The 23412-nt window shown below is 33.9% G+C and overlaps 1 protein-coding gene across 3 annotated transcripts in view; it reads left to right on the top strand.

Moving 5' to 3' along the window:
- Positions 1-23412, top strand: part of LOC128234145 (transient receptor potential cation channel subfamily M member-like 2) — a 50022-nt gene that overhangs the window by 6866 nt on the left and 19744 nt on the right. For 2 of the 3 annotated variants that reach the window (XM_052948184.1, XM_052948185.1), the window contains exons 3-22: positions 23-194; positions 1737-1917; positions 3150-3313; positions 4377-4566; positions 5853-6057; positions 6673-6875; positions 7534-7634; positions 8062-8196; positions 8399-8458; positions 8672-8891; positions 9255-9376; positions 10176-10276; positions 11372-11597; positions 12533-12741; positions 13455-13569; positions 14151-14279; positions 16308-16343; positions 20068-20322; positions 21011-21185; positions 22238-22394. In XM_052948184.1, the coding sequence (XP_052804144.1) occupies positions 23-194; positions 1737-1917; positions 3150-3313; positions 4377-4566; positions 5853-6057; positions 6673-6875; positions 7534-7634; positions 8062-8196; positions 8399-8458; positions 8672-8891; positions 9255-9376; positions 10176-10276; positions 11372-11597; positions 12533-12741; positions 13455-13569; positions 14151-14279; positions 16308-16343; positions 20068-20322; positions 21011-21185; positions 22238-22394 (3156 nt within the window). The remainder of the gene's footprint in view (positions 1-22; positions 195-1736; positions 1918-3149; positions 3314-4376; positions 4567-5852; positions 6058-6672; positions 6876-7533; positions 7635-8061; positions 8197-8398; positions 8459-8671; positions 8892-9254; positions 9377-10175; positions 10277-11371; positions 11598-12532; positions 12742-13454; positions 13570-14150; positions 14280-16307; positions 16344-20067; positions 20323-21010; positions 21186-22237; positions 22395-23412) is intronic. The other variant, XM_052948186.1, reaches the window with a different exon arrangement.

Raw genomic sequence — 23412 nt, 5'->3', positions numbered from 1 at the left:
TTTTTGGATGCGTCTGTTTCAGGCTTGCAAAAAAGCGATGCTACTGCGACTACCCCTACAGCAAACACAGTAAAGCGGCTCAGAGGGGGCATGCAAAGGAAGAGACATGGGACTACAGTAAACATTCTATGCGGAAAATAACCAATGCCTTTGGGGAAATAGAGTTTGTGGGCTATGGTGGAAATGTTGGAAAGGTTAGTTTATTTGATTATAATATTTAGCCCATCTGTATTGTTAACAAAAAATATAGGTATTGTGATAGCCTTGGTGATGGCATCAATGTTATAGGCAACTTTGGGCAAATTTTTTAAAGATGCACGCTAACTCCCAAATAAGATGTACCACAATTAATGCAATTGTTTTAATTTACCAGAAAAGGATGAATAAATAATGAAATCAATAGGTAATATGAAGGATACTGCGTAAAAAATTAGAAGAAAGGTGCAGAAAACCCAGTATTTCGACCTTATAAGACGATAGTTGATCACCGTAAATCTTTTAGGACTAACCGGTCATTTAACGTTTGGATGTTTTCAGCTTTTAAAAACAATGTTTCAATCATCAATAAATGCATAATTCAGTTTGTAGTTAAAAGTTTATCACTCAAAAATTATGTTTGTTATACATGTATGTATTGATTTTAAATATGAACATTACTTTTACCTTGGTCATCACTCTAAGACTGTTTATTAAGGTATTGACATGAAACTTGGTACACATGTTGCAAGAGACAATATGTACATGACTATAATAGCCAGGCCCATACCTCTGGCTTTAATAATTCTTGAGTACTAAAAACCTTGACTTAGTTCATGCTCATTTTAGGCTTACAAAATGGAAAGAAAGGGGACTTTTTGTGCAGTAATGGAACTAAGAAGAATAATTTCAGAAAAACAAGTCAAAAACTCATTATCATCAGAAACCTCAAATATCCTTGTAGTTGTGATGGCGTGAGACCACAGTTATTTTTACTATATGTTTCATATAGACACTAACCTGGCTTTTGACTTTATACACATCCCAATTGAAAAACAAGGACATGGCATCTCTAGAACAATTCAAGACACAAAATACAATCACAAGAAAACACCACGTTGACCATTGACCCGACTGTCAAAATTGAGTTCAAATAAATAACCCTTCCGCCAAGGAGTCAATCGGCTACAAACAACTAATTTTCAGACTTCCACAAGCTATGATTTTTCCAATATTTACACTGAAAACTATCAATTTCTGCAATTGAGTGTCAAATTCAGTCAAGTTCTCTGCAAAAAGAACATTTTTTGCTTCTTTTTCATTTAATTTTAATAAAATATTGATATTTGAACACAAGCACTCTTTTTTCTGTATTCACATCCGGATCTTGGTCAACGGGGGTTAGATAACTGTGGTCTTGAGCCTGATTATCATGATAATAGCTTTTCATATGCTTACTGGTTGCCATTTATAGTTCTTACTTCTTTCATTATCCCTCATAAAACGACTAACACAAGAGGTATCAAAAAATGGCTGACAGAATGAGATGGACACTGTTGAAAGTCTCTGTTTAATTTCCATTTATGAACAAAAGCATAGCACAACATACCAAGAACACATAAAAAAATACTAGTATCATTCCAGTGAAGGTGTATTGGATAACAGATTTAATATTATATTATATTGGATATTCAGATGAAGTCTGAAAACCTTGTAATGTTTCCTTCCTGATAAGCCCCGTAATTGATATTTCCTTGCAGTATGTGAGAGTAGACGTGGACACAAAGATGTCAGACATGCTGGAATTGATGATGAAAGTTTGGGGGCTGGATAAGCCCAACCTTCTCATATCTGTGACAGGGGGCGCTAAAAACTTCAATATGAGCAAACGACTCCGGGACACATTCCGACGTGGGCTCATGAAAACAGCTTTAACTACAGGTTTAAGACTCACAAGATTTTTTTATTTTCTTCAATATTTAGTATAATTAGTATGATCCTTTACTTAGATTATGTCAGCTTTTGTGAATTCTTACTTTAATTCACAAGAGAATACTGGTATATTGAATCAAAGTCCATGTACATTGGCTTGTCCAGGGTCATGATGTGACCTGTTAACTTAAGCACTGGCTTAAAGTAATGAATATTTATTATGAAGTTTTTTGCATCTGCGGCGATATCCATTCTAGACTTTCTGATATTTCTTAGACTTAGATATTTCTGGTTTTAATCTTATAATGTACCAGTTGATATTATCTATAGATAAGATCTTCTTTCAAAAAGGCAATCTTAAACTTCCTTCCTTAAATGTCAAAGAGTATGCTCACAGTTTAGAGATTTTAATTATAAATCTAATTATTTAACTGTAATTGAAATGCCCACTTGATGAGGTCTACATAGCTGCTGTTTGATGCCTTGCCTGGTTGCCTTTAGTTATCACTTTGTTTTAGAAGTTGAAGGATCAGATTTTCCAGCACGATGGATAGGCATTTCAAGTTCATTCAACCATGCTTCAAAACTCTATCTGGCACCGCACATGCTAGATGAGTCACACGCTGTGACGCAATACTTTTTATTTATTATAAGTTTATGTATTAGGCATAATTCTGATATTTCAATAGACGATTTCAATTAACATCAAGTTTACAAAAAATAAAGCTTCAGAACAGAAAAAAACAACTCTTAAATGATGTTATATGAAGGAACTTCTTGACGTATGCAGTGAAAAAAAATTACTGCGCCTCATCATACTTCAGTAAACATAATTGCACACACTTTTGAAATGTGAAATGTACAAAAATGCGCTTTTCTATATAACTTTTTTCACAAAAAAAGTAATTTATTTAGGTATGCTAAAAAAAAATATCAATCATAAATGTCTGGTCCAGATAGAAAAATCTGACCCTCGGGCAGGCTACATAACCCATAACTCAGCAAGCATCATTGCTTGAAAACGCAGGTGGCGGAGGCTCAGATTTTTTTATTCGAACCAGACATATATACGACATATATGATTAGAAGTGCCCTTGCCAGATTTTATGTGTACTAGCTTTAATTACAAAAACAACTCCCCAAATACTGCAAACCTATCAATCGTGACATGTTATACTAGCATGAAAAGCAGTTATTACATTTATTATTTTTATGTTTCAATGGTTTGCTGTAACTTTTAGGTGCTTGGATCGTAACGGGTGGAACACATGCTGGAGTAATGAAGCATGTCGGGGAGGCAGTGAAGGATTTTGGGATTGCATCGATGAACAAAAACCCAGTCATCTCCATTGGAATCGCGCCCTGGGGCTGTGTACAGAATAAAGAGGCTCTTATTGATGAAGAGGTAAAAGTGCCCTTTTACATGATCCTTTTTCGTCTACAACATAATTGCTCGATAGAATTTTATTTGTGTAAATGATACCAAATAAGCATTTTTAGAAGATGCTGTTGTTAGCTGATGTTGATCAAGCTAAATTATTATTATATAATACGGTATTCTTTTTTATTTCACTTTCACGCATATGCTTGTGATATAATTTTCAATCTCTCGTCTGAGTAATGGTCACCAACATCCTACTATATATACTCCATTTGCTATCAAGGTTATGATAATAAAAAGTTGTGATTTAACTTTCAAATTAAATGTTTTACAAATTATTCCATCTTGGGCCATATCCAATACAGTTCGTATGGATATTTTTGGATGTGCATCAGTGATTTTATTCAGTCTATAGGTCAATTTATTTTACAGTCCAATCAAAACAATCAGAATTTCCTCTTAAAATTAAGTTAAATCTAAGATATTTAACTCAACTACATTTAGATGCCACTGTTGATCTGATTTTTGATATACATATTGGGGCCTTCTTCTTACTGTAGATCATATCGTCCAACCACTTATGCTTATGAGCATCCCTGAGTGCAGTATTGATACAACTTTGAAAGTAAACGATAAGATTGCAGACGCAAGACAATTGATTATTGTTTTTTTTTTATGAAACATTAAATTTGTGATAACACACAATAATATCAAATCGAAACTCCGATTTTACAACAATGTACCATATGCTCTTTGATGAGAATACCCCATTTTCTTTTGCCTTTCATCTAATCTTCTCAAATATAAAATGTTTTTAACGAATAGCTTGTACTGAATTACAAAGTTATATTATTAAAGACATGTTGACATGTACCGTGTTGCGTTAAGACCAAAACCTCACGAGATCACACAAGAGGCTTTAATCAAATGCAAAGGGGTTCCAATTCACAGCATAACAACCAGATGTTGTAAATGTAAACATCCCTTGCGCAAATACATTTAATTATTGCTTATTAATATTGATATATTTTTAATTTAATTATTTAGTGTTCGACACTCTTTCATTTCTTTTTCACTACATTTTCAGAGCAAGGGACTATGGCCGGCAAATTACCGAATAGAGAAAGAGCAGCGCAATAAAGAAAGTTTTCTGGATCCGAATCACTCCCATTTTATCCTCGTAGACAATGCCACACAACACAAGTTCGCTGTTGAGATTCCCTTCAGGGCAAAACTGGAGAAGGAAATAGCCCAAATCAAAACTGAGACGGGAGAAAGTAAGGCAATCAACAGCTATTATAAAATACATTATTTGGCATATCCCGACGCTCGTTTTGTGAGCTGGGTCAGAAGCTTTGTTTACTTTTGTAACCACTTGATTCTGTTTAGAAAAAGTTGAAAAATAAAAATGACGGCTGATGAGGCTAAAGAGGCTTTTGGGTCGCATGCTTTTTTATGAAGTAAAACAACCTTTTTATCAAATCTGCCCTTATTTGTTTATAGTTATTATGATCTTGCAGAAACTTAATTCTTGGCATTAATTCAAAGTCCATCCAAGATAGTGACATGAAACATAGTTCACATGTTCCAAGCAACAATATGAATAATTAAAGCAAGGCTTATAACAATGACTTTGAATAAATTTCAAGTGTCAAATGATGCCCATTGACAAACAAGATAAAAAAGGAAGATATTTGCATTTGTTTGAAGTGGTCTTATTTCTTTGTAACATGCCTGATTTCTGGAAGGCCTCTACTTCTTTGGAAACAATTGTTAATTAGCATTTAATTTCCTTTAACTGAGAAGCACTATATTGAGTTTTTTTTAGAAAATGTTTTGTACAATGCAATGAAGTCTACATTTTTAACTTTTTTCGGAGGAGATGAAAAAATTCAGTAGATTTTTCCTCCTCCTGCCTGGGGATATGGCATGTAGGTGTTTCCTTAAACACAGTTGATGTATTTTATTGTTTAAGGTGTAACACCCTTAAGATGTTTCTGTTGTACTTAAGTTGAAAGATGAAGCCATATAAATGCAGCCAGTGTAGAAAGTCCTATGTGCAAGTTAGATGTGTACCATTGTCAGATCTTTACAATCCTTGATATTAGACTTTTGGATTAACAAGCCTGGGGTAGAGATTACGAACAGTCTCAAGTCTGAGTTCAGACTCAAGACTCATTATGGCAAAACTTCATTTTATTGTAACTTTCCTTCTATCAAAGATTGATGGTAAAATTGGCTGATATTCATATTTGAATGTTTTACCTTTCTTAGCATACATTTTTGTAAAAGTAATGAAATAAATATGATTTTTTGTTCCTTTATAAAAAAGCTTTTCTGAGTCTGAGTCTAGACTTGGACTTGAGACTGTTCGTAATCATGGCCCCTGAACTCTTAAACTCAGCTGTATCAAATTTGAGCAAGGCCAGAAAGCATTTACCAGTTCAAATTTGCGGGCCACAACTTTCCACCACTTAGGGTATAGTAAACTGAAGCTAAATATATTTGTTTTGTAGTCGATCCTTTCATGGGATATTTAGTATATGAACATATCTTCTTCTAGATGCAGTATCAGTCCCTATCATTCTGCTAGTTCTCGAGGGTGGTCCTGGCACATTAGAAACTGTTCACCAGGCGATATTGAACAACACGCCCACTGTTGTTGTGAAGAGCTCGGGTCGGGCAGCTGATATCCTCGCGTACGCCTATCTAAATGCGAAGGAAGAGGAAATTGAAGCAAAGGACCATGAAGGGAAAAGGCGAAAAACGTAATATTTAAAGCACAGAACATATTGTTTTAAGCACAAAAGGTCAAACATAACATTATGTAAAAAGCGCATAGCATACAACATAACTGTTAAGCACAAAGTGTTATTTTTAAGCACTGTCAGCTTAAAGTTCCAAGTACAAAGCATCAATGTTCATATCTGGTACAAATCAACATTTTGAGCACAAAATGTAATGTTAGCATGGAGCATAATGTTTAAAGCACAGAGCTTACTTTTTAAAGCAGAGCATAATGCTGAAAGCACATAGAAACAAGATTAAAGCACAAGGCTTAATGCTACAAACACAAAGCATCATATTTAAAGCACACAGCATGATTTAAAATACATAACATGATGTTAATAACACAGAAAAAAAACACAGAAAATAATTTTTGTTTACTTTATTGATATGATTTATTTATCAATGTACATTTTATGACTATAAAAGATTCATCATGTAACTATGCTTTTTATGTAGTCCAACTTTTTGTGAAGATACTGATACGATATATCAATAGTGTATATAATTACTACCGGTAATTGTAGAACTATTCACCAGCTTTTCTGCATTTAAGTCAATTTGAAAGTCAGTTATTGTTTTTTTTTTATAACTAGGATGCGTCGATACCTCGAGGACTCTGTTGAAATCACGGTTAAGGAGATGATAGAACATGAATTCGGCAATAAGGATACGATGACACACCTGGGACGTATACGTGACTGCCTCATGAATAGCGACCTCATGTCCGTGTATGAAATGGAAGGGAAAGGCGGGGTGAAGGATATTGATGTTGCTATTCTTCAGGCTCTATTTAAAGGTACGTTTTGTTCACTGAAGACAGAGTAAGACTTTATTGTATCTGGAATTTTTCAAGTGAGAGCAAGTCAATTTACCATTTAATCATACTGACAAGAAAATTGCCTGAAGTTTATACGATATACTTATTCAAAAAAAATTTACAATTATTTACTTGGTATTTATTTTATATGTTTATATTTCTGACTTCATTTCCGACTATTTGTAGCCTTTATTTTTTCCCAAAAATCCTGCTATATTTCTCACTATTTCTAGCTTAATATTTCTCCTGGGAGAAGCATTGGTCCACTATTTCTAGATTTATTTCTCACTATTTCTAGCAATATTCCTGACTATTAGCTATTTTCCCCACTTTAACTAGTTATATTTCTAGCTTTATTCTCTAATATTTCTATTGTCCCACTATTTCTAGCTATATTCTCTAATATTTCTAGCTGTATTTCCCACTATTTCTAGATATATTCTCTAATATTTCACGCTGTATTTCTTACTATTTCTAGCTATATTCTCTAATATTTCTAGCTGTATTTCCCACTCTTTCTAGCTATTATTAAATTTCCACTATTTAAGGCTATATTTCCCACTACTTTTGTCAATATTTTCAATTATTTCCAGCTATATTTCCCACTGTTTCTAGCTATCATTCCGACTATTTTTAGCCAACAAGAACCAAGTCATGGACCAGTTGAGGCTAGCCCTGGCCTGGAACAGAATAGATGTGGCAAAGAGTGACATCTTCACAGATGACAAGAGATGGCCGGTATGGTTGATAAGCTTGCCTTAATTAAAGAGGATTTAAAGGCTGGACTATTTACAGAAACATGATCTTAAAGATTGTGTTAAGACAACAAAATTGTCCTCATGTCAAAACAGCTGTGTTTTTTTGTGAGATTCTTGTGTACCAAGAAAGTAGTCTTATTGAAGATTTTAAGAAATTAGTGTTGTTTTTTAAAGATTTGTAGAAATCTTAACAGTTACCTTGATAGTTTCATGAACATAACTTTAATTTGTTATAACAAAGGCCTGCGTATCTGACATATATTGCAAAGCCTTTGTATCAGACATACATTGATTTATAAAGGTTTTTGAATCTGCCTCATTTCGAAAAGGACTGTATCTGACAAACATTGACAAGACTTATGTTTCTAAAATACATTGAAAAGACCTGTATATCTCATACATTACAGACGGGCAAACTGGATGATGTCATGTTCTCAGCCATACAATTGAACCGGGTCGACTTTATTGAACTTTTCCTCGACCATGGTGTGAGCGTCAAAGAGTTCCTAACAAAGAAAAGGCTTCTAATGCTTTACAACAAGGTAAAAATAAAGATTTTTCTGACACATTTTATATATATTTAAGCTTTTGATGTTTTTTATCATAGAAACAAGCATTTGTTTAAAGTTTCACTCAAAATTATTTTTGTGATGCCTGAGCCTTTTGAACGTGAAAATGTCCCATGATGCATTGTCTCATTATTAACATTATTGAACATACATCAGTGTATTTGGTTTGTTTCAGATTCCATCCAACTGTTTACTGCGAACCTTACTGGACAGAGTTAGATTAAAGGAAGATGATGTATGTATTTTCTTTATTCTCCCATGTTTGCCGAAAAGTGTTAGTGATTATATTGAGAACTGAATTACCCTGGGCTTGGGTTCAAATGAGAATTTACCATTTTGTTCATTAAAAGTATTGGAACTAAAATCACTTAACAATGTTAGGAAATGTTGCTTAAATAAAATTGTCAAGAAGTCTGTTTTAAAGCTTTAACTTTTTTTTGTATTTCAGCAAAGGCATAACTTTTCACTGAACGACGTAGGAATACTGATCCAAGAGCTGATGGGAGACACCTTCCTGCCCGTGTACATGGCATTACAAAAGTATGCCCTACTTGACGTTGATCATATCTTGGACCAAAAACCACCAAAGCCAAGTAAACATGAATGGCTATTAACTGTTACAAAGGCTATCACAGACCCTGCTGCCGGTCCTGTTGCCAAAAATGATAGTAAGTTATGTGGAATGGTGATTGTATTATTATAATATAATTATCAGTTTTGCTGTTAAATAAGTTACAACCTATAATTTTAAAGGTAGAATGAATTATCTTTAAAAAATAATGATTTAAAAATTTCTGTAATCAAATAAAAAGCCACATTATTGTTTAGAACTATGCTTTGGTATCATCTTAACTATCACGGCCTTTAATTTGAAACTGTCAGAGATATTTACTTTTAATGTGGTACGCAGTTTCATAATGACTTAACTCCCTTTAATATGAAGGGTAAATAAGCCTTAGATGCCAAAACATACTCATTTTAATAAAGATACTGTAAACAACATTCAATAGGCATTTTTCATAATTTACCAGGAAACAGGAAAAGTGGAGAGAAGCCATCCCCAGACTTTGACCAGCCATTTCAGGACCTGTTTATCTGGTCGATACTGATGATACGTCAGGATATGGCAAAACTGTTCTGGGCTGAAGGCAAGGTGAGACAGTTCAGGCTTATATATATACATACAATTGTACTTGTGGGGTCCATATTTTATCTTTTATGAGAAAGAGAAGGTATGGACTACAACTGTTTTGTTACATAGTGCGAAGTTTACCTGTATTCCTTACCACCCTTTACAACCATTTTAAGTGCTTAAGAGCCACGGGGCTGTTTCAATAAAGGATTTTAGTCTTAACCCCCATTATCTTAAATCTATATCTAAACGTCATGAATGGCAATACATCAGAGTGTTTATTTCCTCAATTGTTCAAAGTTCAATAATCACACAAATATGTAGCAAAATAATGAAACTATGTCACTACGATAATTTCAATTTACGACAAAAAACGACTGAGATCTTTATTGAAATGGCCCCCAGGCGAGGGAGTTACTTCATCCATTTTAACATCCTTGATTTGTACAACAACTTGTAGGCTATTAAGGCATTTAATAAACCCATTCCGAATTTATATATGTGGACATAAAAATCCTTCCTGTGGTTATTGCTTTAAAATAGAGGAAAATGAAAGTTATTATCAGTCAGTACAAACTTTAATGGGCATAATTTAAGAAGCAGAATTGTCTTGCCCATCTTGTTTAAGTGTCATCATAATGTTTTGCAGAAAAGTTTTTTGATGCACACAATTAAATTGATGGTGTTTTAATGCACACAATTTATTTGGTAGTTATTTAATGCATACAATTGAATTGAATGTTGTTTAATGCACAACATATAATTCAAAGTTATTTAAGACACTGCATTGAAATGTTCTTCTTTCTTCTATGTATTACAGGATGCCATAGCTGCAGCCTTAGTTGGTAACAACCTGCTCAAGTCCATGTTAAAAAAGACAGATGACACAGAGCTTGTCAATGAAATACAGAAATGCATGAAGTAAGAGTTATAATTGTTGACCTTGGAATACATATCAAATAATGTTTAGCTAATGTATCATTAGGGTTAAAGATGTATTTTAAAAGGGAATGGGTGCTGCAGAATAGAACAGGGTGCTAAATGAGAAATTAAAGGGCACTTTGTATTGGGCTATCATTAAGGTTCCCTCTTGGTTCTAAAAAGTTGTCGCAACTTTTCCTCCGGGGGTTAAGGGGGCCAATAAGGCCTCCTAACGGGTTCATAGGCTATGAAGAACTTAAACATTTTGAAATTTACAGAAAATGTAAGGAATTATATTTTATTAAATAAGTATAAGAGTTCAACTGCCAAATACATTGTGGTAAAATGCGTTGTATTTGTAATGTATTTATAATCATAATATAAGTTTAAATGTTTTTTTTGTTAGCTTATGACTTAACTTCTATGAACATAAGGCAAAAGGGTGACAATACTGGTCTCAATGAGGGCAGAAGGGTCCTATCAAATAGGACACAGTGCAGCACCCTTCTATATCTCTTGAGCTAATACCCTACATAGCATCATGGTTTTTAAAAAAAATGTAGAGCTACATTATAATACTCAATGAAGATTGAAATTCTGGTATTGTTATGGCCTTGGTATTGTTATTCAGGCATCGCCATCGCCTGCCATGCCAAATTGATTATGATGTTCAGTGTCAGTGAGCGGGTAGATTTTATGACGTAGTCCACATTATTATATTTGGAGAGAAATCACCAAAATATATAAAAAGTTTTTTATAAAAAGTTACATTTCGTCTTTTTTAAGTTAGCCTTATCAGAAACCAATTTATCACATTGTAATGTGTGTTTTTTTATTTATGAATTGTATAAGTGACAATTAATTACACAGGCAACTGTTGGGACTATTTTTCTGTGCATAAGTGGCTGAAATAGGGGATCAAACGATTTGAAGGGAAAACTTTTAACATGATAAAAAGATGCAATCAAAAATTTTATTAAACAAAAATGGCAAATGTTTTATACAATTTCATTTGAATTAAATGTAAAGTTATTCCTTAGATATCTGAAATTTTAAACATAGAACTTTATTAAGGTTTTCTTGCATTGGTTTCAGTGAATGGTCGGATTTAGGGCTAGGAGTCTTGTCAGAATGTCACTCGACAGATGAACACAAGGCGCAAGACCTGTTGGTACGGGAGCTAAGCAACTGGGGAGAGACCACGTGTATGTTAATTGCTGTGAAGGCAGACAACAAGGACTTCATCTCGCAAACCGCATGTCAGTCTCTGCTAAACAGGATATGGAATGGCCGACTGGTTCAGGATAACTCACTATGGAGGGTAGGACACAAATATGAATGACTTGATTTTCTGATATAATGTAAGGATTAAAAAACAGACATGTCTGTATAAGTCCTCAACATATGCAATGTTAAAGCCAAAAACATGTTTTGAAAATTGAAACATACATATGTATTTAACCATGAGCAAAATGAAAAATGAATAAAAATAAATTTTCACCCTTATTGCGAGCAACTAATAATAAGAAATCATCTTTTTCCAATGGAACAGTTTCAAAAGCCCTGGGTTCTTAATGCAAACGACATTTTGAATATATTTACTCGCATTGTACTGTTATAAAAATAGATTTCCTATTATTCATGGTTATCAGTTAAAATATTGATGAACTGTTATGCACCAGTCAATTGTAACCACGGCCCCCCGGCCTGTGGGGATGGACTGCTGGTAAAATCCCCTCCAAATACCCGGCACCCCAGGGACCCTAGGTCAGGCCTGGCATGAAGACATAACCACTGCATTCATTTGGCACTTCAGAGCCACCTGGAAGGTTAAAACACTGCCCATTTCCCTGGCTATCCCCGGTATACCCCAAGACTTTGGGGGTGGGGGCGTGATCACAAGTGACTGGTGCATTAATGTTTCCAAGAAAGTCAATACAGGTTAACTGTAACTATTCGGTAGGGAATTATTAAGAGGGTCGGTCAGGTAACCTTAACCACAGTATTTTTTTATGTGGCCAAATATTTATAAGTTTTTATCCCAGTTATATATTTATTGTAACAAGATTATACTTAGGATGGGGGAATTTAAATTATTAATATGTTCGGTCATGTTACCTTAACAAAAACAGTAATTTTATTTGGCGTAATTTATAAGTTCTAGTCATAATGAGCTGAAACATATTGATACAAATATATCAGATGTACACAAGGCCCAGCACTAAGTTAATGTGTTGCTCTTTTGCTCGTTTTCAGCTCGTGTTGTGTTTGTTTTTCCCACCCTTGATTTTCGTTCTGCTGGACTTCGCAAACCTGTCTGATACATGTAGCGCATACGCTCAGCCGTCAGCGTTTAAAACTGGTGACAACAATATCAAAGATTCCAACCAAGATGCTCTCAACAATAAGATGACGAGACAGAAATCTCGCATGCAAATGGCTCCAATGGGAAGTCGGTTATCAGTGTATGTGTATTTTATGTTCTTATTTGTTTAATTATAGTTACTGTATCCAGTGTGTGTATACCATGTTATAAATTATGTCATAAATGCTATGTCGGAAGGCAATATTTTGCTTTATCCAGTGGTCAAAAATTAACACGAGCCTAAAAAAATTGATTCCAAGCAATCGTCTAAAAATTTGGGCGTGTTCATCCAAAAATATTATTTCAATGACTGTTTATCACATGGTAAACATGGACTGGTATCCACTACCCAAGTTATTGCAAATATAAAGGAGCGCGTAACAAGACAGTAGTGTTATGCCCTAGTGTTTTATTTCAATCATGAGGGGTGTTGGTGCAGTAACTGTTCTGTACCATGTTGTCACGGACAACATTCAATAACAAGCACACGTTTAAGTGAATTAGTTTGTAAATTATCTGTATGATAGTTATGCACAGTTAAGCTCTTCCTTAAGACTTATTACTGTCCCCTATGGGAGTAAATGTATATCGAAAACAAAGATAACTCTCCAATATTGTACCTACGTAACCAATAGCATTAAAAATTAAAAAAATAGCATTACAAAGTAACACATAGTACTGTTGTGAATTAGAAATACTAGTTGCAAACCAGCTTTTTGTGTTTTTATTGGATAATATTCTTCTATTTTAATTTAGCTTCGATACATTTTGATTTTAACTGAAAAAAAACGGTTGTCTAATTCCTCATTACAGTAATGTTGATGAAACTGAAGAGAAGCTTAAAGCTGCTGAAGAGTGGAAGATGACAGCAAGGGATAAGTTCTACTACTTTTTCAACGCTCCTGTCATCATCTTTATGTATAATGTGGTAAGTTCTGCAACTACTTTTTCAGCACCCCTTTGTGGACAAAGCAATAGTTCCAACTATTTCTTTTAAAGCCACTTTCTCCATCTTTGCCGACAAAGTAGTATTTCCAACTTTTCAGCTCCCCTAAATCACCATGTTAAATGTGAACAAAGTGGTATTTTCCACTTTTTCTTTTCAACGCCCCTTCCACCATCTTTGTGGACAAAGTGGTATTTCCAACTATTTCTTTTTAACGCCCCTTTCTCCATCCTTGTGTACTATGTGGTATTTCCTACTATTTAACTTTTCAATGCCCCTTCCACCATCTTTGTGAACAATAAGGTATTTCCTACTTTCTCTTTTAAACCCCCTTTTCACCACCTTAGTGAACAAAAGTATTTTCAATTATTCCTTTTCAACACCCCTTTTTTCTATCTTTCGTATACCATAAGGTATATCTTACTGCCATATAACTTTTTAATGCTAAACCAATAAGTATTGATGTCTGCTTGTGACTCCCTTGTTTAGTATTAATTTAATCAGAAACATTCGCACATTTCTTCAAACTTGTTACTCCTATTGAATACCACTATTTTTTTCAGTGTTCCTACATCGTATTCCTCAGTCTGTACACGTACATCCTCATCTTCAACTTTGAGCCCCAAGTATCCCTGGAAGAGATTGTTCTCATTATCTGGGTGTTTGCAATTACAACAGAGGAAGTCAGACAGGTATAGTAGTTATGGTGGATTATACCCACTTATAACAATACAGTTCTTGTTTAAAGCTTGATTATAATTTTAACAAAGATGAAGTCATGGTATTGACATGGTTTTGTTGGTGTTGGCAATGTTATGCCAAATCCTAAACTCAATATATTCAAATGAAACTTGGTAGGCATGTTGTCAGAGACAATATATACTTGATAGCAAGACCCATAACTCTGTCTTTGAAAGTTGTATATAGCTATACTCTTGTTTGATTGAAAAGAACAGACTTGTGTTGGTGTTAACTCGTAAGCGATATGAATGATTGTATATAATCGGAAAAAGAATCTAAATATTCTGCAAAAATGTAATTCTTTCTCTTTTTGGAAAATAGTCTTTACTTTGAAAAAAGAGCTTGAAACAGTGATGAATGTTAATTCAGAAATATAAATTCTATATTTTTGCTATTGCTGTATAATATGCATTATCTTTTATTCTTCCTACTACTTTTGAAAACTAAGCATGTGCTATAGTAGATGCATATGTTTGGTGACTTACCGGTAACATCAATTTGAATGAAAGCTTTCAAGATTTTTGCCATGTAGTATCTTGGTTGTAGGAAAAATGGAAAGCTACAGTCTGAAACAGAATTCAGTAGATGTTATTGTACTGTTATTATATATTAAGGTGCTGTTTTTATTTGCTCTTAGGAGTTCATATATTATGTTATATTTAAATAGAAAACAATATTAGACAAGCAAAGTTTATAGATACTTATTTTTTGTATTACTATTAAAGGTAATGCCTTTATTTTAACTTATTCTCTGATAGTGGAGGATAAAAATGTTAGTTCTAGAATGTGGTAGTGGTCCTTTATATTAATCAAGGACTGACATTCTATCAATTGCTTTTGGTTTTTGCTGTTTAGTTTATCACGACCTCGGCAGTAAGTTGCTAGCATTCTGGACCCTAAAAAAAGGGATTAATGTTTGAACCGTTATGCATTTGCTAGATGGTACACGTCCATTTTGGCCAAATAGAGATTGCTTCAAAACTGGGTATAAAATATTTTTTGTTTCCCCTCCAAGTCAACCCGAATATATTTAGTATGTGTTGGTCGATAATTATTTTGGTTTATATTTTTCCAACATTTATTTATAGAATGTTATTTATTTCTTCTAAGGTAGGTTGCACAAAATGATAGAATGAAAAACTCACTCAAGACTTTAATAAGGTGTTTACATACATTATACAGTGATAGTGATATTTGCCTGTATATTTTTATTTCTTGCAGGTATTATTTCAAGTGACAATTCCATTGGCTGACTTAATTGAAGTATTTTAGCCAAATACTTTTTGTTATTTTTAACACAGAAAACACTGTTTAAAGCGTAAGCATAGATTTGATTTGAGCTTGATGCTTTTGCATTGCATACTACCCGGTAAAAGGAATAAAAGTATGCTGCTTTGTATTGGTGCCAACCCTGCCAGAAAAAATGGTTGCTTGTTTCGATGATAATAATAGTTCAAGTATTGTCAGAGATTTGGACCCCTTACATGTGTTTGTTGCTAAAAAAATGTTCAAGACAATTCACATGAAACCTAGTACCCATGATCACACTGATATAAAACACATGGCTTTTTGAGTTATTTTTAGAAGACGTTTACTTTGTCCCCCATTCTGACCAAACTTTGTAGATGATTAAAGAGTCAAGAAATGACAATAAAATAAGTAATATCTGGACAAAAAAGTGATCAATTAATAATTGTATTTTATAAACTGCCTCATAGTTGGATAAAAATGCCTCTAACTTATGCATTTTTTACATTACATAAAAAAAAAAATTCTGGCATTTGGAATGTAGCTAAAAATTTGCTTTTAAAAGAAATTTGAAAAAAGTTATTCCCTGAATGCTTGGTCAAAATAAGAAAAGAGGTGGGCTTTGTCATCAGTGTAGCTCTTGCTAATAATTAGAATTGAGCACCATAATTATATTGATCATCCGTTGAGCAAATTTTAAATTCAAATTTTGTTTTTTTATTCCTGACCAGATTTTTCGAGAAATTTACATGAGTAAGAAAACAGAGGTATAGACTTGTCCCATAAAACCCCTTATTTACCCTTATTTCCATATTGTAATGAACACCTTTTCTGTGCTTGCTTTGAGTGTGTTAGTGTATTAGATAATATTTACACGAATCATTCATTTCATTAATATATCATTGTTTCACATCACTAATTGATGTTTAGAGAACATCTGTTCATTTTGTGTTTTACTAACTCAGTTTTAGTCACATGGTATAATTGCTTACCGGGTAACTTAAAAAAAAAATCACTATTGCTTTCAGAATGTTGAACTATAATAAATTGTCTTCAATGATTTTAACAAAACAGGACCTTCATACTTGATATGTAGGTTGGTCATGACCAGTGAATAACCCCTAGTTGAGGTGAGGTCAAAGGTCAAGGTTGTGGTGACTTTGAGGTGAAAAATAGTCATTAACTGAAGGTTCTTTAGGTCCTGTACCTTCAGTCTTATAGTATGCAAGTTGGTCATGACCAGTAGATGACCCCTATTCATTTTGCGATTAGTAGGTCAAGGTGGCGGTGACGTTTAGGTAAAAACAATATGTTGCATGGTGGTGACCTTGAGGTGAAGAAACAGTTTTGACACAATAACTTGAGAATGCTTGCACTCAGGAACTGTATACTTGGTATGTCATTAAAACTAGAACGGTCAAGGTCAAGGTCACAGTGACCTTGAGGAAAAAAACAGTTTCCAATAATTACTCAAGACAACTTGCACCGAGGAACTTTTACTTTGTGTGACAGATGATCATGACTAGTTGATGGCCCCTTTTAATTTTTGGATCAGTAGGTCAAAGGTCAAGGTCACAGTATAGGTCGCAATGACACTGAGGTAAATAATGTTGGTTTGATAAGTAGATGTCCTCTTTCAATTTTGAGGTCAGTTGGTCAAGGTCACAGTGACTTTCAGGTGTAAAAAATCTGTTGTTCACCAGCCCATAGGTCAAACTTCTTTCCGCTCAATAACTAAAGAATGCTTGGACACAGGAACTTCATACTTGGAAGCAGGAACTTCATACTTGGTATGCAGTTTGGTCATTACCAGTACATAACCCCTATGTGTGTTTGTCTTCAGTCCTAAAGTACAAATTTCATGTCCATCATTGATGATTTCTCACCTACTCCCCTCATTGTTGTTTTCTTTCTGATTTTCTTTTTAGCAATAACTTTAAAACAAAAAATGTAACATATCTCGTTAATGCTCAATCTACCTTTTTGTGATCCCATAACTTTGTAGTTTGGTGTTGTGATTTTGTTGTAGTTGTAGATGAAGCCATGACAGAAAATTTGATATCATCTTCTTAGCTCATTAAATGGTTTAGTTTTGTCTGTTGTTTCTTACTAAGCATATCTGTATTATATTTAAAGCAACACATTCGCCTCTTTTAAGAATATTTGTGCCTCATTGCACAGTATGTTCACTTAATAAGTAATGTAAAACATAAACACCGTAGATGTTGACATTATTTTTTGCAGACTGGTGGCAAATTTCAATACAAGCATGAATTGTGTTGAATTATGATTACATAACACCTGTAACATAGTGATACCTCAGTGGTCTCTGAGTAAAGAAGTTGTCTGGGAATCCCGAGGCTATATTAAAAGAAACCCAGCTTAGCTTTCACTTTATTTCAAAATTGGAATCCAAGTGTTTTGATTGGACTGTATAAATAACTGGCCAATGCACTGAATGGAATCACTGAGGTGTGTCTTAAAGGACAAGGATAAGAATAATATATTAAAAACGTCCCCATAATAAGATCCCTTGACAGAATCTTGTTGCCAATCTCTGTAACTTCTTTGTTATTTTTAGACTTAAATATTGTTTTCATTTCTTACTTCCATAATTTTAAAGTCATTTCAAATGTTTGAAATTAATTTACAGTTTTATATTTGATGCCATCAATACCATAGCTTAAGAGCCTATTGTTATTTCTGTTTAGTATTCCAACCCTTCTTACTCATACTAGTACAATTGATTATCACTAATTTTATAGCTGCACTCTCAAAGATTGAATGCTTTAACAACTTCTTTTTTTGTCTTGGAACGAGCCAATTTTTGCCCAAAAAATAAGATCGCAGGTTTTCATAATTATGATAAAAAAATTGTTATATGCATTTTTAGCTCGACTATTTGAGGAATAGGTGGGCTATACTACTCGCCTCGGCGTCGGCGTCCGGTTAAAGTTTTAGGGCAAGTTGGGATTTTCACTTATAAGTCCAATACCCTACATTCAATTGACTTAATACTTCACACAGTTGTTCACGGCCATCACATGGTGAGGTTAGATAACTCCATATTATTCTTTACACAGATTATGGCCCCTGATTGACTATGAAACTTAGGTTAAAGTTTTAGGGCAAGTTGGAATATTTATTAATAACTTCTATATCCTTTGTTCAAGTGACTTAATACTTCACACAGTTATTCAGGACCATCACACAATGAGATTACATAACTCCATATTATCCTAAATACAAGTTATGGCCCCTGATTGACTTAGGTTAAAGTCTTAGGGCAGGTTAAAGTTTTAGGGCAAGTTGGGATTTTCACTTAAAACTCCAATACCATTCATTCGATTGACTAAATACTTCACACAGATGTTCAGAGCCATCACATAATGAGGTTAGATAACTCCATATTATATTTTATACAAATTATGGCCCCTGATTGACTATGGAACTTAGGTTTAAGTTTTAGGGCAGGTTGGGATATTGTTTAATAACTTCTATACCCTTCATTTAATTGACTTAATACTTCACACAATTGTTCAGGACCATCACCCAATGAAGTTACATAACTCCATATCCTTAATACAAGTTATGGCCCCTGATTGACTTAGGTTAAAGTTTTAGGCAAGTAAAGTTAAGGGCAAGTTGGGATTTTAATAAAAAAAACTTCAATATCGTTCATTAAATGCACTTAATAAAATTCAAAATTATTTACAACCATCTTACAACGAGAAACATAACTCCATTTTAAGCCTATTTTTTTTATTTTTTTATTTCCTTTGAAAGGCATATTTGTTTAATCTTAACCACATTTTCATAATGGGAAATCAAGTTATTTGAATGACTTGTGTCATTGTTTGGGCAGGCTGGTGGGAGGGCAGCATCAAAGTCACCTTATATATCAAATAATTTTAGTTAGGTTTGACATAAAGAGACCAAACTTTGTATTATTACATTGTTATTGAATTCTAAGTCAAAGCAGCATAGTCGAGCGCGCTGTCTTACGACGGCTCTTGTTCTTTAAGCATTAGTAATGCTTTAAGCCATTAATCATTAATTTTCGAAAGTAATTATGATCTTTTGTCCGCAGTCCTATATCACTAGTTTTCAGATATATATATGCAAAAAATGGCTCATGTTGTCAAAACAGTAAATCTGTGAGCGTGGAGCCTTAATGGGCATTCTTTTAGATAACTGACCATTTACCGGTAGGTTCCGTACATACGTACCGTAGGCTTCATTTCCCATAGTACTATATTCGTATTGTATTTGCCATGTTCCTTAAATTGTTTTATTTTCCACAGTACTTTCTCCATGATATTTTTATTTTGCATACATATGGCAAAGTATTATTATTTTGAAGTCTGTTTTAGGGTTTTATCTAACATCAGTACTTGCTTGCTAGTTGATTCACAAAAAATGTTAATAATGAACCATTGCAAAATTAAACTATACAATATAACAATAGTTATCTCCCTGCTTCCTCTTCAGATGGTGACAAACTCTTCAACCACATTAGCCACAAAATTGCAAAGCTACATCACTGACACTTGGAACGTTGTCGACACCTTGACCATAGTGTTGTTTATTATTGGAGTTATCTTGCGATTCTTGCCTTATGAGAGCACGTTTGAAGCTGCCAGGGTGTTTCTTGCTCTCAACTTTGTAACGTTTTTCCTGCGGTTGCTGCATATCTTCTCTGTTCACAAAGAACTGGGACCAAAACTTGTCATGATTGGCAAAATGGTATGTTAAACTGTCTTTTTTGCATTTTTAAGTTATAGTTATAGCCATTTTCAATTTCTGAGTTCATCAAATTAAGGCATAAACTATTTTTGGCTGTTTCCTAAGTCAACCATTATGTTTTAGTTATCCTGATGCAGGACTTGATTTACTTCCTGCAGGTCATATGAACGTTGTTCATGCTTTTGTTCAATAATTGTTATACCAAAATAAGGTCAGACAAACTAAATGTTTTACTTATCCTGGTCCAGGACATAATGTACTTCCTGGTCATATAGATGTTCTTAAGTTTGTGTTTTTGCACATTAAATGTAACCATAAAATAAGTTGGTCATCCTTAGTGTTTTACTTATCCAGATAAAGGACTTGTGAACCTTTTAATGGTCATATAGATGGTGTTTGTGTTTTTGCACAATAATTGTTACACCATAAACAGGATGGTCTGAACCCCAATGTTTTACTTATCCATATCCAGGACCTTATGTACTTTCTGATCATCTTGATTGTGTTTTTGTATTGCGCAATATGTTATACCATAAATATGTTTGTCAACCCTAGTGTTTTACTTATCCAGATCCAGGATGTGATGTACTTTCTGCGTTAAATAGATGGTGTTCTTTTTTTTCACAATATGTTATATATATATACCATAATTTATACTATTGTCAATCCTATTGTTAAATTTATCCAGATCCAGGACCTAATGTACTTCCTAGTAATCCTGATGGTTTTCGTGTTCTCGTACGCGGTTGCCTCCCACTCCATTCTGTATCCCAACTCCCCGCTAACCTTAAAGACGGCCGTTCAGATCATCCGTAAATCTTACTGGAACATCTATGGGGAGCTGTTCCTTGAAGAAATTGAAGGTTTGTTCCATCCTCCTTTGCTTGTACTTTTTAGCTTTCCTATTTTTCATGAAAATTTGTCTGGGTATTGTGATAGCCTTGACATCAGTTTTCATGTTGTTGTCATCGAAAAGAACCTTAAATCTTGGGCCATAACTTAAAAACCATATTCAAATATGAAACTTGGTAAACATGTTACCAGAGGAATTACACTCATGAATAGCAACTCTGGCTTTAATTATTGTCAAGCTATTCTTTTTGTAAGCTCCTCTATCATGGACCTATAAACCATGGATTGGCAACTCTCATCTGTGTAAATGCGATAATCTCAAACTCACGCATGCAGCGGGATTTCATTCCGAGATCTTACCTTGTGGTCATTTTCGAGACGTCCAACATTGGCCGAATATATACATGTTGGAAAACATTATTAAAATTGACTCAAATGCGCGGTACTTTCATTTGAGTTGATAATAGTCCAATTGAATCTGATTAAAAGCACAGTTATTAATTATGATTAAATCTATAACGAACAAGGCATTATTAGCATAGTTGGCGGAAATAACCGAAGATCGCCATTAATCACCTATTGGAGATTCGGCGGAATTTTCCGATATTTGCCGAGCGAGCGCTAAGGATTGTGGGTAAATTATTATTTCTTATCGTTTCACCGATATGGGGCAGTTGCCAATCCATGGTTTATAGGTCCGTGCCTCTATTTATCAAAAAATGACGTAACTGAGCTATCAAGTAGCCATCGTGTTCTTGTCAGGCTTTCCTGTCGGCCATGACTCGCAAACAGGTTATTGATAGTTAAAACATGAAACTTGGTACATTTGTTTAATATTTCTATTCGCCTAGTCCTTTGTGATCCCCAGACTGCTTGTACATGTAAGATGTCTAGTTGAAACAAGACAAATGTTGATGCAAAGCATCAAAGACACGGTTGAATGGATACAATAGTAATATATATTTATTGATGTTTATGTGAGTCACAGTACTCTCATATGTGAGTCACAGTACTCACGAGTTGAATAAAGTTGGTCATGCTGCTTTTAATCTTTATTCCCCAGGTGAAGCTGACTGTACGTATGATGTTTCATTGTGGATGAACAGTACAATGGCCAGGTGCCCGACGGACACAGGAAAGTGGGTAGTGCCGATCATGATGGGCATCTACATGTTACTTGCCAATGTGTTACTCCTGAACCTTCTCATTGCAATGTTCAGGTACGGTGTATGGTTTAGAATATTTCTTCAATTAAGACCTTTTTTACATTTGTTTGATTATACGTACAAAGTCAATGGTTTGGTTTGAAAAGAAACTAGTTGAGAATTTTTAAAGGTTGATGGCAGCTCTTTGTGACCAAAGTAAGGTATCATTTTGATGAAAGGATTATAAGCGATGAATTGAAATACAACAAGTGTTAAAATTGTTAAATTGTTAATGTGTCAATTTTGGCATCAGATTAATAGATTATGTTATTCATAAATAATATTTTTAAGCTTAATATACCATGTACCTTGCAAATATGTCCGAGCACTGGTGCCTCATTCTATTTTTAGTCACAGGAAATTATAAGGTCATATTTCCTGATTATGTCAGATTTATTTTAAGACTTATTTCTGCTTTTTACGTTACAAATGACCATATGGCTGCAAAGCCTTCAAATGAATATTTATACAGCCAAAAACTTTCACTGCCCTTAAACTCTAACCCTAATTCTAACCCAACTCCTTAAAGAGGTAGGTAGTTGGGGAATTCATTTTTGCGGTAATTTAAGTTTTGTCTGAATAACACTCCAAAAGTTCAAATGTCTTTGAAAACAATACATTTAGGCATCTTTTCGAGGCAATAAACTGCTTAAAAACATGTATCCAAAAGGAGCAAACAATAAAGGTCAGATGTAAGAAAGCAATAAAACAATTAAGGTCGGAAAAGGTTGGGAAAACGGAAACATTTTTTATCATGCTTTACTTATATAATTAAACAAATATGTCTGACAAACTACTAACTTTTAAACAAATATGTCTGACAAACTACTAACTTTTAAACAAATATGTCTGACAAACTACTAACTTTTAAACAAATATGTACTACTCCTTACTTTTAAACACAATTTAATATGTCTGACAAACTAATTCAACTTTTAAACAAATATGTCAGACAAACAACTTCAAACTATTATACTCAGATATATCTGACAAACTACTCCTGACAAACTAAGGCCATATACTATTAAACAAC

This window comes from Mya arenaria, chromosome 5, assembly GCF_026914265.1.
Source record: "Mya arenaria isolate MELC-2E11 chromosome 5, ASM2691426v1".
NCBI classification, from domain to species: Eukaryota; Metazoa; Mollusca; class Bivalvia; order Myida; family Myidae; genus Mya; species Mya arenaria.
The sequence above is the reverse complement of the archived record's forward strand: the minus strand, read 5'-3'. Positions and strand labels throughout refer to the sequence as shown.